The sequence below is a fragment of the Sorex fumeus genome, unplaced genomic scaffold, assembly GCF_029834395.1.
Source record: "Sorex fumeus unplaced genomic scaffold, SorFum_2.1 ptg000063l, whole genome shotgun sequence".
Taxonomy (NCBI): Eukaryota; Metazoa; Chordata; class Mammalia; order Eulipotyphla; family Soricidae; genus Sorex; species Sorex fumeus.
In genome coordinates, this window is record NW_026606120.1 from 80,615,017 (window position 1) to 80,628,848 (window position 13,832).

The window sequence follows — 13,832 nt, forward strand, 5'->3', positions numbered from 1 at the left end:
CCGGCTAGAGTAGCCTTCGCGGGTCCACTGCGGCCCCTCATGGCAGACCCCCAGGCCTGGATCAGCTGCTCCCAACCACTTTCTCTCCCCAATCCTGGTCCTTTTCTGGGTTGATTGGTTTAGTTTCAGGACCACATCCCCAGTGCTCGGAGCTTACTCCTGGCTCAGTACTCACTTCTGGTGGGCTCAGGGGGCCCTCTGGGGTGATGGGCATTGAACCCAGGTTGGCCATATGCAAGGCGAGTGCCATCCGCGCTGACCATCATGAGGCCCTGTCGGCCCATTCCCAAGCAGGAGGTCCACCAGGGATGCCCCTGGCGCTTTTCAATCAATGCTTCAATGCAAAAGTCCGAGGGTAGGGTCCTGCTTGGGCCCTGTGGTGTGGGAGTCCCAGCAGCCGAGGTGCTGCTGGAGGCCTGGCCTCAAAGGTGACACCTGTCGATGGCCGGGACTGAACTGGTCAGGCACCATGTGCCCTAAACAAGGCACTATTCTACCCTGGCCGCACTCTCTGGGCTCTGGTTTTGGCATTATTTCTGTCGCTGGCTCGGAGCCCCCTTCCAGTTCCTTCTCTTCTCATGGCTCCTATTTACCTGCAAGCCTCATGCCACCTCCTCTAAGAAGCCTTCCTGGGGTCACTTCCTCAGGCCCACAACTGTGATAGTGTAGGGAAAGGTTCACCCCGGGTCTGGGCCCCTGGTTCCCACTCCCTTCTGGGTTCTAGGCTCAGTTCCTGGCAGCTGGGACTCAGTGCATCCTTAGCCTAATGACACCAGGCCACTTGCTAGGTAAGGCCTTCTTCCCTGGGATTGTGGCGCCAGGCACGTGGGCATCTGTATGGACATAGAAGCTGCAGGTCAGAGATGCCCAGATGGCTGCACCAGACAGTGGCAGCGCAGAACCTGAGAAAGCTAAGCATAAGACATTAGGGGCTAGCTGGGAGGCGGGAGGACACAGTGAGACCTTAAATACTGCAGCTGGGCAAGCTTGACAGCCCATTTCACACAGGCCCGTGGCGAGGAGGCCCCCACCGCCTCCTGCAGCCGGCACAGAGAAGGAAGCCATGACATCAGACCACAATGGTGCCCAAGCGCCGTAGGAGACCCCTCAAGGAAAAGTCTCGCTCTCACCTCAGCGCCCTGGAGAAGAATGATGTTTGTGGCGTGGGCTCACCTGGGTGGGGGGCATGTCCTTAAAGGGAACGTGGCCGTTGGCCAGCTCGCACGCTGTGATCCCCACGCTGTAGATGTCGGACTTGGCATCGTAACCCTGCAGATTCTAAGTCAGAAGGAGAAGGGCAGAGATCACATTCTGCCCGCTGCACTGCTGGTGAAGCGCGTGGCGCAGAGACTGAGGTGGGGAGAAGGAAGCCTTCCTGAGTCGGGGCCAGCTGTGGGGTCTCTGTCACGGCCACCACCACTGCAGCCAGCGGGCAGGGGGGCCGCTGCCTTCGGGGACACCAGGCATCTTTCATCATCTGCCCGCAGAAGCCCCCTCCCCCACCCTCCAAGCCCTGGTCAGCCTGGGAGGCTCTGCGGGTCCCCAGAAACTGACCTGCTGCAGGACTTCTGGGCTGAGCCAGGGCAGGACCTTGATACTGTACTTGGGAAAGTCGTGCACCACCTTCTGGCGCTGCCCGTGGCTGATCATGCTGAGGTTGCTGCGTAAGCCGGAGAGGTAGACCTTCCCGTCCGCGGAGATCAGGATATGGCTGGCTTTGACACTCCTGGGGTTGGAGGCGGGGGGTGGGGGCGGTCACGAGCACAGTTCTCACATGCTAGAGCCAGTCCCTCTCACCCCTCGGCAGGGTCTGTGTACTTCAATGTGCGTGGACCCGCTACATGGGAAGAGCTACAAAACTTGCAAAGACCAAGAAAACTAGCGGGACCTGGCTTATGTGTCATATTAAAAACTTTGTTCTGGGGGCTAGAGTGATGGTAAAGTGGGTTAGGTACTTGCCGTGCATACAGCCAACCAGGGTTCGATCCCCAGGACCACATATGGTCCTCTGAGCCCCTCCAGATGTGATCCCAGAGCACAGAGCCTGGAGTAAGTCCTGAGCATTGCTTGGTGTGCGCCTCCCCGCCCCACCTCTGCCTCGTTCTGCTTGGTTCTCTTTTATGCTCACACACCACTGCTTCCCCTGCCACCCATTGTCACTCTATCCCTTTCCCTTGAGGGTGAAACGTGCCACTGTCGCGTATGCAAGTGTGTCTGGGGAGCGTGCTCTGGCCCCCGCTGGTCCATTTTCATCCTAGGCAGCGCCGGAGCAGCTGTGGCCACCTCTCTAGTGCCTCTCAGTGGCCCCTGGGCCCTGGGGTGGCTCTGACACTTTCTCACAGATCCCTCCAGGAACGCAGCCACTAACCACCACGGCCGTGAACCATGACACTCACACACACGTCCCCGATGGGCCCATGAGACAGTGTCTTTGGGGTGCACACCGCGAGGCAGCATCCAGGGTCCTGGGTTGGTGTCACCCCGAGCTACAGCTGAGGAGCCCCCCTTCCTATGCAGATAGGAAGCCCAGCAGGTCACTGCCAGTGTGGCATCCAATTCTGTTGTCTTAGGGAGGAGGGAGTGTCACACCTCAAGGGTCACTCTTGGTGATGCCTAAGGATATGGGCCCTGGGTTCATCCTGCACTCATCCCACCATGCCCCTTATCTCCCCTCTCGTGATATCCTAGCTTAACATGCTTTTCTACCACTTGATATGGCTGCGCACAAGTCTGCCAGTGCCTTGTACTTCCCCTTCTATAAACTCCTTATCTTCTGCTCCTTCTCTATTGCTTCTTTGTTTCTTTTCCTGGTGATTCACATGATCTCCTTGTTCCCATCTCCTCTGTAGTTTGAACAAAGCTAATCTCACCCCTGCTGTCACCCAGTGCTTAATTTGCTATAGTCCTTTATTGAAGAAAAATCTTTTATCTTGACATAATCTTATTGTATCTATAATTATATATTTACATATGATGTTATGTATCTATATTTATAGTCTTAATCTTAGTCAAACCCATCCATTTTCTGCTGTATCTGGTATTTTTTGTTTGTTTGGGGGCCACACCCAGCAATACTCAGGAGCTACACTTGGCTCTGAACTTGGGAATTACTCCTGCAGGCTCAGAGGGCCATATGGGGTGCCGGGGATCGAACCTGAGCTGCTTGAAAGGCAAATGCCCTGCCTGCTGTGGGATGGCTCCAGCACCCTGCCTGGTGCTTCTAGAACATTTGGACAGTTCCCTATGGCTCAGCAACCCTCAATCCCTTCTACAAGGCTGCCTCTGCACCAATGGCCCGAGGCCATCCACCCCAGGGATGGGCCCAGCTCTGAGTGGAGCATGCAAGCCCCTCCTCATCTGTCTTGTCCCCCAGCCTTGGGCCGACTCTGGGGCCCCCACTCTAAACGCCTCAAGAAAGGAAGAAAGGGGGTGTGGCAAGGCTAGCGGTTCGTGTGAGGACCACACTGCTCACTCTGGAGACACTCGGAAGGATAACAGTGTGGCCCACTGGGGCGGAGTCTTGGAGGTCCCTCAGACAGACCCCGGCTGGGCTTGGGTAGGCCCTGGACAGCACCTGTGAACGTAGCCCATGTGGTGGACGTAGTCTAGGGCCTTGAGCGCCCCCTGCAGGATGTAGGCGATGGCCAGCTCACTCATGCCGTCCATGAAGTGCGAGCAGATGAGATCCTTGGCAGAACCTGAATGACAGGATGGTGAGGCAACAGGGCAGGCAGAGCAGGGCAAGGACCCGCTAAGCACTCGCCCCCCCTCCCTGCCCCACTCACCATAGGCCACGAATGAGGTCACCACCCACAGCTCGTTGTCAGCGATGAAGGTGGCTCGGTACGGGAGGATGTTGGGGTGACTGAAGAGCTTAGAGACATGCAGCTCCCCCTGAAAGCGACGCTGGAGTCAGAGTCAAGGGGCTCCACACATGCATGGCAGCCAGAGCAACCGGGGAGCCGCCACCGCCAATGGGGAGCCTGCGCTGAGCGAGAAACAACCCCCCAGGGGGCCAGAGCCTGGCACAGTGGGGAGGGCGCCAGCCTGTGTTTGGCTGACTCCCCTCTCCCCTCCCGCCATCCCCAATGGTCCGCCAAGCACCCTCAGGAGTAACTCCTGAGTGCAGCATCGGGAGTAAGCCCTGAGCACCGCTGGGTGTGACCCCAAAACAAACCAAAACAAAGAAACAAAAGAAACAACACCCCCCCCCCCCCACCATCACCACCACCATCAAACACAGAAACCGCTGATAAGCTCCAGGCCTCCTTGGGGATGAGGAAAACAAACTGTAGACAGAGGACTCATCAAGAGACAGGCTGAGTTCAGTTTCAGGGGCCACAGCACAGCTCTACCCGGAAGAAGGGAAAAGCGTCAACAGAAATGAGAAAGGGTTAAAGAAAGCGTGGTAACTAGTAACCACGCAAAGGTATTTCTCCTGCCGCTAGAGACTGAGAATCCTCCCTCAGGAGCAAATACACAGAAGGGAAACGTGGGGCAGACAGAGGAGGTAGGAAAGAAAAACTGGACAAAAGAACCACAGAGGGATTGGGGAGGCAGCCTGGAGGTAAAGCACTGGAGTACCTGGCACGTATGAGGCCCAGGTTCGATTCCCGGCACCACTTGGATCATCAAGTACCATAATCCTGGCTTGTGTTGCTCTAGCATAAGCTAGGATAAGCCCCATGTACAGTTGGGTACGATCCTCCAAAACAAACAAAAGAAGCTCCCCACACCAAAAAAATCTACAGAAACTCCACAGTCTGGAAAAAAGGGGACATGAGCGAAGGCCACATAGGCAGTACCTTTTCTCTGGGATGAAAAGGAAAAAATCCTCAAGTCCAGCATGAACTAGAGCAAATTCAGATGCTCCAGACAAGCTTCTTCCCGAAGAACTAAGAAAACTCATTTCCTGTTTCACCCTTGACAGATGGACAACTCAGAATACAAGAGCTGGTATGCGAGCACCCTCTGGGGAGCCCAGATCCACCCAAACACTGGAGTTAAAGAAGGGGATGGGGCCTGAGTATCCCAGTCTCATAGGACCCTGGGCGAGTCCTTGTCAACACAGAGGAATCCAGCTCCCCTTTGCGAGGCCCAAGGCTGCATCCGTGGAACACGAATGGAGCAGCAACAGAAAGGAACCATGGGCAGACGGGACAGGAGTTTGAGGCCCGCTGCCAGCAGCCGAGGGTGCGGCAGGCTGTACGCAACGGGAACTGCCTGGCTATGAACCTGGCCTCAAACCACCAGCAAGTGACAAAGCCTCTCGGAACAGCTAGCACGTGGAGAGATGGGCCATTAACCCCAGCTCTACCACCCTAGCAAAATTTCGCAGCCAGGACACCTCATACTCTATACCACTCGTACGCCAGGAGTAGCACACCACATTGGATGGGATGAAAGTAGAAGGCAATCTTGATTAAGGAAATATTAACACACATGGCTTACCTGGTAACAACATCTTAATAATCTCATACAAGAGCTTAATGGCTCCAGAGTGAGATATAACAATCTTCACACACTTTTTTTTTTTTTTTTTGCTTTTTGGGTCATACCTGCCGATGCTCAAGAGTTGCTCCTGGCCCTGCACTCAGGAACTACCCCTGGCGGTGCTTAAGGACCATATGGGATGCTGGGAATCAAACCCGCTCGGCCACATGCAAGGCAAACGCCCTACCCGCTGTGTTATTGCTCCAACCCCCTTCACGTGCTTTCTTTTAAGGAAATCTTTTTTGAGCATTTTTAGCAAATTAATCATAACAAGCAATACAAAAGATCCTTTAAGGCCTGCTATTGGGGCAGGCTTGGGTGGTGGTTGGGAAAATTGGAAATAATGGTGGTGGGAAGGTGTAATGGTGATGGGACTGGTGTTGGGATATTGAATGTAATAAAGCACTGTGAACAACTATAAAAATAAAAAAAAAAGTGACGATGACAGGGAATATACATTGGGCTGAGCAGCCTTACAGTCCACAGACACCCAAGCTTCTCACTGACAGCATCCAGCCCACTCTCAAGAGGACCCTGAGAGTAAGGTGTGCCCTGTCGGCCCTGCCGGAGCAAAGCAGACTCCAGTGTTGTGCTCGCTGTTTTTTGTTTGGTTGGTTTTAGGCCACACCTGGCGATGCTCAGTGATCACTCCAGGAGGGTCTTGGCTCAAGAGACCTGTAGGATGCTGGGGATCGAACCCGGGTCAGCTGCATGCAAGGCAAATGCCCTACCTGCTGTCTCATCACTGGGGCCCAAGCTCACATTTCTTACCTGCAGGAACGTCACCATCTCGTTGGAACAAGCCTCCAGGTTAATCCTTCGTACTGTCACATACTCCTCCGTTGGTTTATACCTTGCTAGATTCACTGTCATTAGGTCCTCAAAGCCTTTGCCTACAAGAAAAGAGAAATGCCCCCCACATACGAGAGTTTACGTGGCATTACTGGCAAAGCCTTTTGCCTTCTTTTAAGAAAATTTGATTTAAAAAGGCAAAAGAGTGCCGGCCTTGCGTGCCTCGTTGTGTGAGGCCTTGATGCATCCCAGCAGTGGCCCCAGTCCTGCTGGCTGTGAGATTCACAATCCCAGAACACCACCAGCCTGGCAGCACTCACCACCCCTGCCCAGGCCTGCTCTGTTATGCCAAGTTATTTCCAGTAGCGCCCTGGCCCTGTCCATCAGCTCTGCTGACTGTCGTCCTGATGAAAACAAAAGCACCTGATCTGCAAGCCTGAAGCCAGGAATTCAATTCCTGGTGTCACCTGCATGTGCCAGGTGGAGTTTTGTCACCTTTGCTGTCCGGGACCCCGGGCACAATCTCTGCTGTGCAGCTTTGTGCAAACACTGCACCCCCCCCCATCCCGCCACCCTGCCCCCACCTCACAACAGCAACAAAGTGAAGGGAATGGGGGAAGTTGCCAAAGAAAGCACAGGGCTGAGAGTTCAAGTCCTAGCACGACCAGAAGTGCCAAGGGGGCTTTGAACACTCTCCTCTTTGGGATTCCGGTGAAAAAAGGATCACCAAAGCGGGGTTGGTGGAAAACAAAGTGCCAAGGTAAGTGTGAGGCCTCCATGAACTAAGAACTAGCTTCTGGCCCACATTCCTGGGGGGGGGGAGGGGAACCAAAAAAGCGGGGGTGGTGCCCTGGGCATTACCTATGACGGTGAGTAGCTCATAACACCCCCTCTCTGGCAGAAAGCTACTCATGATCTCCGGCTTCGAGAAGGATGCTATCGACTCTGAGCTCGCCTCATTGGTCTAAAGGAAAAGAAAAAGAGATGAATGGGAGAAAACCAGGGCACAGGGGGAGGGGCATGGGAGTGAAGCCCTCAGGTAAACTGGCATCTAAGCAAACATAAATTCTGGGTCCAAAAAGCATAGCCAGCAATTTCAGTGGAGAACACCAGTTGTTTGGGGTGCTGATCTGTCCCAGTACCAGCTCTACCCCGCAATGGGGACAAGGAGGACCAGTCTAGTCAAATGGGGCTTCACTTGTCCCTTCCCACAACTGGCTCGTTTGTTAAAAGGGGAAAAGACAAAGACGTCTGGGGAAAGGCGCATTTAGAAAAGAGAAGGGGGATGGAGAAGCATGTGTTGTGTGTGTGTGGGGGGAGGGGGGCGAGGGGAGGGTGTCTTCTGAACTTCCTGCTGCATTCTATTTTTAAGGTCCTGACCACCAGACTGTTGAATCTTGCTATCGGCAAAAGGAAGTCAGCATGTGTCCTTTTAGGCAACCCAGAGCCCAGACCAGGCTGGGAAGGAGCACTGAGAGGGTGGAGCACATGTTTTGCATATGGGGGCCTGGGTTTAATCCATGGCACCTGCTGAGCCCCGCAGCATCACCAGAAGTAGTCCCCTGACACCCTGACACCAGTAGGTGAAGTTCCTTGACCCCCCCCCCAAAAAAAATAAAACAAAACAGAGCCAAAGTCAGTGGAAAGCAAGAAAACCACACTCCGATGGGCTACAGGTAAGGACAGAGTAAGTGCCTCCCTGGCAGAGGGGCCTGCTTGCTCCCTCCTTTCTGCCTACTCAGGATGCATGTTGTTGGCTGCAGGGGTCGCACCGCTGACCTCTGAGGCTAGGTCCCAAAGGGGAGTGCCCAGAGCAGGTCAACACCTCTCCCGGCCCCTCTGGGGCGGAAGTCTCCTTCCAGCCCTAAACTTGTATGGTCCAGGAACCATGAATCTTTCTTCAGGACCCTTTTCTTCTGATGAGTATCCAACTGGAATGGAAACCTCAGGCCAGCGCCAGCTCAGATGCGGCGTCCATAGGCCTGACCTCTGGCCAGGAAAACGTCCTTGGGAAGGCTTGAGGCTCGGCCCCCCTTCGGGAGAGTCTCAGCTGGGAATGTCCCAACAAGGCAACTTCACCTCCCAGGGAGTGCCCGACATATCCTCCACGAAGAGCTGACAGTGCCACGGAGAGAATCCAGGCGACAGACATCCCTCCCCTTGGCGGACAATTACAGGAACCGCCTTCAGCGGAAGTGAGTCTCTTATCGACCACCTCACATTCTAAACAGGTTTTATCTTTTTGAGGTTCCTCCATACGGTTGTTATTTTAGTGTTGTTCACCCGTCTGACTGGATGGAGATCTGGGCCTAGACTTCAACTTTCCCACTCCAATGCTGAGGGCTTCCAGGGTCACCTGTCAGTGCTGCTACTGAGAAAGGCGATGCTGGGAGCATGTCTGAAGGTGTCTCCTGATGCATCAGCAAGACTTACTCTAAGTCGCCGCCTGTGAGCGGAACTGCTGGGCCACATGGGGACAGAGTGTCCAGAGGCTTTCCAGAAGGGTAAGCCAACTCCTGCCTTCACCCGAAATATATGCAGACCTCACTGACCTACCCGTCCCCCTCCCCACGACTCAGGAAATTTGGGGTTAGTTTTGCCAATGGAACTGTGGGTTTGCTCTGCATTTCTCGAATTGCTAATACAGTTAATCCTCTTTTCGGGGCTAGAATGACAGTACAGTGGGGAGGGTGTTTGCCATGTATGTGGCTGACCTGGATCCAATCTCCAGCATCCCACAGGGTCCCTTCAGCACCGCCAGGAGTAATTCTTGAGTGCAGAACCAGGAGTAACCCCTGAGCATCACCGGGTGTGCTCCAAAAAGCCAAAACAAATACATAAAAGTTCTCTTTTCATATGCTTTTCAGTCATATTGGTTTTCTCCCAGGTGAAAAATGCCTTTCCTCTCATCTCTTTTTCAGAGTCATTTTAATGCAGGGTTTCCCCAAAGTGAACCTATGGGGCAGGAATCCTAATAGTTCATGCATGGGAAAAGTTTACATGACCAATGTCAGAAAACACAGCTACTCTGCTGTGAGGGAGTACACGTTATATTCGCCCAGTGAAGGCTTTGCGAAACTCAGTGCTGAGGCCAACTGTCTCATTTTGCTAAACTCAGTCTTTCCCTGAGGTACGGCTTGTCCTGGGCTGGAGTGATGGCACAGCGTAGGGCGTTTGCCTTGTAGGCAGCCAACATGGCCAACCCGAGTTCGATTCCTCCACCCTTCTCGGAGAGCCCGGCAAGCTACTGAGAGTATCTCGCCCGCACGGCAAAGCCTGGCAAGCTCCCCGTGATGTATTGGATATGCCAAACACAAGAAGTCTCACGATGGAGATGTTACTGGGCCTGCTCGAGCAAATCGATGAACAATGGGAGGACCGTGACCGTGACGGCTTATCCAGGGACTCACTGTGTGTCAACATCTGTTAAACTCTGGGTGAGGCCATTTAACCTAAAACACTGGGTGTAAGGCTGAGCGCCAGGGTCAAGGTATCACTGGGGCTGACTGCTGGCCCAGAGTGGCAGGCACGTTGCCGCCTCCTCTCGGGGGCTCTTTCATCTCAGCAGTGAACTGATTCCCACCTCCAGAGTTCTTGTGACTGTGCAGTGACATCACTACCCAAAGTTCTGTGCTACCTGTCACATAACTAGTATCTAATAAATGTTCATTAATATCCTCCTCCCTCTTGCTACCTTCTTGTGGGCCACTCCCCTGTTCAGCAGGCGAGAGGGACTAGAGGGAACAACCCTCAGCTGAGCTGGATGCAAGTGAAGGCTGGCTTGATCCTGGCTCCTACGCTTCTCCATCTTCCCTAACGCTGGGCTCATTTTAGGGCAATGTGACTTCTTAGAACTATCTCCAAGCAGAATAATCTTACGGTGTTGGGTTCAGGCCAGAGGGGTAGTACAGGGTGGTTAGGTGCTTGTCTGGGAGGTGGTTAACCCTGGTTCAGATGCCAGGTCATACACAGAGAGTTCGCCAAACACTGCTGGGAGTCACTTCTGAGCACAGAGCCAGGAATGGCCCCTGAGCACAGTGGGTCACAGCTCCCCATACTAGCATCTACATGCCAAGTACCTCGAACACACAATCAAGCAGCAAAATGAAAAGGCAATTTGAAAGAAATAGGGACTCTGTTTAGAGGCCATAAGCTGCATAATAACTTCATCTTAAGAGTCCTTTCTATCTTTTTTTTTTCTTTTGGGTCACACCTGACAATGCACAGAGGTAACACTCCTGGCTCTGTACTCAGAAATTACTCCTGGTGGTGTTCGGGGGACCATATGGGATGCTGGGGATCGAACCCGGGTTGATTGCGTGCAAGCAAACGCCCTCCCCGCTGTGCTATTGCTCCAGCCCAAGAATCCTTTCTCACCCCACACCTGGATGGCCTGCCCATGGCCTCGCCTTGCAGATGCTCTTTCCTCCTCAGTAAATTCAGGGTCTCAGTTTACCCAAGAGGCTACTTCTGGACCCAACATGCTGCCTCTGGCCAGGAAGGAAGCACCTGCCTTGGCCCCTGCCTACCTCCTTGACTGCAAGGCAAGCGCTGGCCCCGCTGGACTGTTGCTCCAGCCCCTACAGTACAACTTAAAAAGAAAAAAAATTGTACGTAAGCCAAGTTTGACCGAGGCACTGTTCTGCCACGTCCTTGTCATTCCCACAAAAAGGAGAACAGGATATGGGGCTCCACATAATGGAACACATGGGAAACACCAGCCTGCATGCAACACGCCCATAACGGGGTGACCAGGGGCTTGAAGCACCAGGGAGTGAATTCAGAGACTCACATGTTCAAGGCACATGCCCTGCCAAACCCGTGTCAGCCACACACAAGGCAAGCACTGTGCCAGGTGTACTGTCTCTTCAGGCCGCTACAATCTCCCTTAACTATAGGAAACCACTCAAAAGTGGTTTTTTTCCCCCCTCTCTTATTTATTTTTTTTGACAGGGAGTTGTTTTGGGGGGCACACCCAGGGGCAGTGGTGCTTAGGGATTATTCCTGGCTCTATACTCAGGGATCACTCCTGGGAGGATGGGGGGTGCTAGGGAGACCAAATGGGATGCCGAAAAATCTAACCCGGGTTGGCTGAAAGCAAAGCAAACAACCTACCCACTGTATTGTCACTCTGGCCCTAAAAAAGTTTTAATTCAAAAAAAAAAATAAAATACTTGTTTTGTTTCTGGAGATAGTGGGGCTCAAGGGACCGTGTGGGAGGAAAGATCACTTCCGGGTGTCTTACAAAGCCTGCACTCAGCCTGCTGAGACCCTCTCTGGCCTCCATGATAAAACTCCCTGGACTGACAGGGATTCATTGAGTTCCTAGAATTGTATGAAATGAGCTAGTCCTGTACTTGCTTCGATTCTCTACCCACCCCCAATTCCCAGGGAACCGTTGTAAAATGGATGCTTTTCTACTCTTTTGATATTCCCAGATAACAGAATATAGCTCTGAGCTCGGAGAAATCCATCTTGAGTCAAAAAAGCCAACCAGGAACCAACAGCAATGTTCTAAAAGGAACACTGATCCAGACATAGGACCGAGAAAGGCAGAAAAAGCTTATTATATTGTTTCAGATCTAGAGAAGGTCAAAATTCAGATGGAAGGGATGAAATAGTCCATACTCTAGAAGCTAGCATGGCACAGTTTTATTAGTGTAATACACAATCCTGAATTACCTAGAGAAGGGGGGAAAAAACCCAATAAACTAATTCCATTAAACCTTCTTCCTAGTTCCCCCCACTACAAAAAGCATTTCATACACTTTGAAGCATTTGAAAGATCAAGTACTGATATCTAGAAATTATCATCACATGATGACACTGCTTAGAGTTTAAAAAAAAATCCAGAGGCTTAAGCACACAGACAATATCATGAGATGCCAATAGATGCATTCAACTTCCCACAGGTTTCACACAAGATCTCTTTTGATTTAAAATTGGCAGTGAAAACAAAAAATTATACATAAGGGACACCCTAGTTTTAGGGGAAAAAATAGTGGGCTGATTCTGCGAGGAATGTTTGTGGTCTCCTGGCTGGGAACGGTTTGGCACTGATAGAGCAATACTCCAAGGAGAGACTGAATAAGCCAAGCCAAAGCTCTGTTCAAAGACAAATTCCTACTGAACTCAGCAGCCTGCCCTCCATCCCAGAGCCGCCTGCAAAAGCTGCAAATGTCTGTCACCAGCAAAGATTTTGAGGTTTGTTCAGAAAAGAGTTCTGCTCCTCTGTATTTATAAGAGTTTCATAGAAACAGTGTGGTTCACTGTGCACATCTGGAACCATTTTCTTGGGTAAAATAAATGAGAAGCGTAGGAAGTAGGGCAAAGCTCTTGCAATTTTTGCCAATTAAAAAAACAAACCGTTTTCTTACTCTGTACTTTAAATGTGGGGGGTTCTGTTTCTGAGGCAGAAGATGTAAAGTTCTATCTTAGGACAGACACAGGATCTGTATTATTTACACAAACATCTACATCATTTTGTAACCGGAAGTCCCATTAATAGACAAAGGATGGAAATTACAGTCCCGCTAAGCTGCAAAAAAGAGGAACCGAGGGCACCAGAGCGATGGTACAGCTGGCAGGGCATCTGCCTTGCATGCAGTCGACCCGGGTTCAATCCCTGACATCCCATATGGTCCCCCGAGAACCACCAGGAGTAATTCCTGAGTGCAGAGCCAGGAGTAATCCCTGAGCTTTACCAGGTGTGAACCAAAAAGAAAAAAAAAAAGAGCCAATTTAGATGACTGGAAGTTTCTTTCAAAGGGGCTGGGGTGGAAGATAAATAGGAGAGTTGGGAAGTAAGAGGAGGGAGACATTAGTTCTCCAGAGGGAGAGGGAAAGCACCTGAGATTCTTCCCCAGCTACACATCAAAAGCTTTCCAGGGTGAAACCTGAGTCTCCACAAGAACAAGAATGACACTACAAATAAAGCTCAGTGACAGAGAAGCAAAAACAAAATGACAGGCCAGCAAAAACCCACAAGCTCCCACAAGACGTCACCTCCATGCAACAGCCACAGCGCGCGAGCCTAGAGAGGCACTTACTTTTCTCCGAGCGTCACCCGGAGGCTGCTCTGGAGTAGAGAAATGGGTTGTTGGCATTCGGGTTTTGAGCAGAAGACACACCCACATTCAGAACAGCAATTATGCACTCAGGACCACGTTTATTAATAGAAACCACTTAAAGAGTTATTTCAGCAAAAAGAACTTCCAGCAGCGAACACACACACACACACACACACACACACACACACACATACACACACACACGTGCGCGCGCACACACATACACGCGCACGCGCACGCTCATGCACAGATCCCCAGTAAAAATACCACAGAAAGAAGAGCAGGAATCTATGGTTTGGCCAGGAAACCATTCTATTCTATGGGCATTCGTTACTGAGGAAAGCTGACTCTGAGCACACCTTGACTTTACATTTGTATATGCAAGGTGCTCTTAAGGGCTGGTTTCAGAACTTTACTGGAAACAAATGTTCATTATCAAGTCATAAAAACAGCTGCTCAAAGGGCAGGAGCACATGC

The 13,832-nt window shown here is 51.9% G+C and overlaps 1 protein-coding gene across 8 annotated transcripts in view; it reads right to left on the bottom strand.

Moving 5' to 3' along the window:
* The window catches only part of STRADA (STE20 related adaptor alpha), a 29,770-nt gene that overhangs the window by 2,529 nt on the left and 13,409 nt on the right, over window positions 1–13,832 (bottom strand). For 3 of the 8 annotated variants that reach the window (XM_056126959.1, XM_056126958.1, XM_056126960.1), the window contains exons 4-10: window positions 13,335–13,396; window positions 7,147–7,249; window positions 6,265–6,386; window positions 3,786–3,894; window positions 3,575–3,698; window positions 1,555–1,726; window positions 1,174–1,278 (exon numbers count right to left, since the gene is read on the bottom strand). In XM_056126959.1, the coding sequence (XP_055982934.1) occupies window positions 1,174–1,278; window positions 1,555–1,726; window positions 3,575–3,698; window positions 3,786–3,894; window positions 6,265–6,386; window positions 7,147–7,249; window positions 13,335–13,396 (797 nt within the window). The remainder of the gene's footprint in view (window positions 1–1,173; window positions 1,279–1,554; window positions 1,727–3,574; window positions 3,699–3,785; window positions 3,895–6,264; window positions 6,387–7,146; window positions 7,250–13,334; window positions 13,397–13,832) is intronic. The other 5 variants (XM_056126964.1, XM_056126965.1, XM_056126963.1 and 2 more) reach the window with 2 other exon arrangements.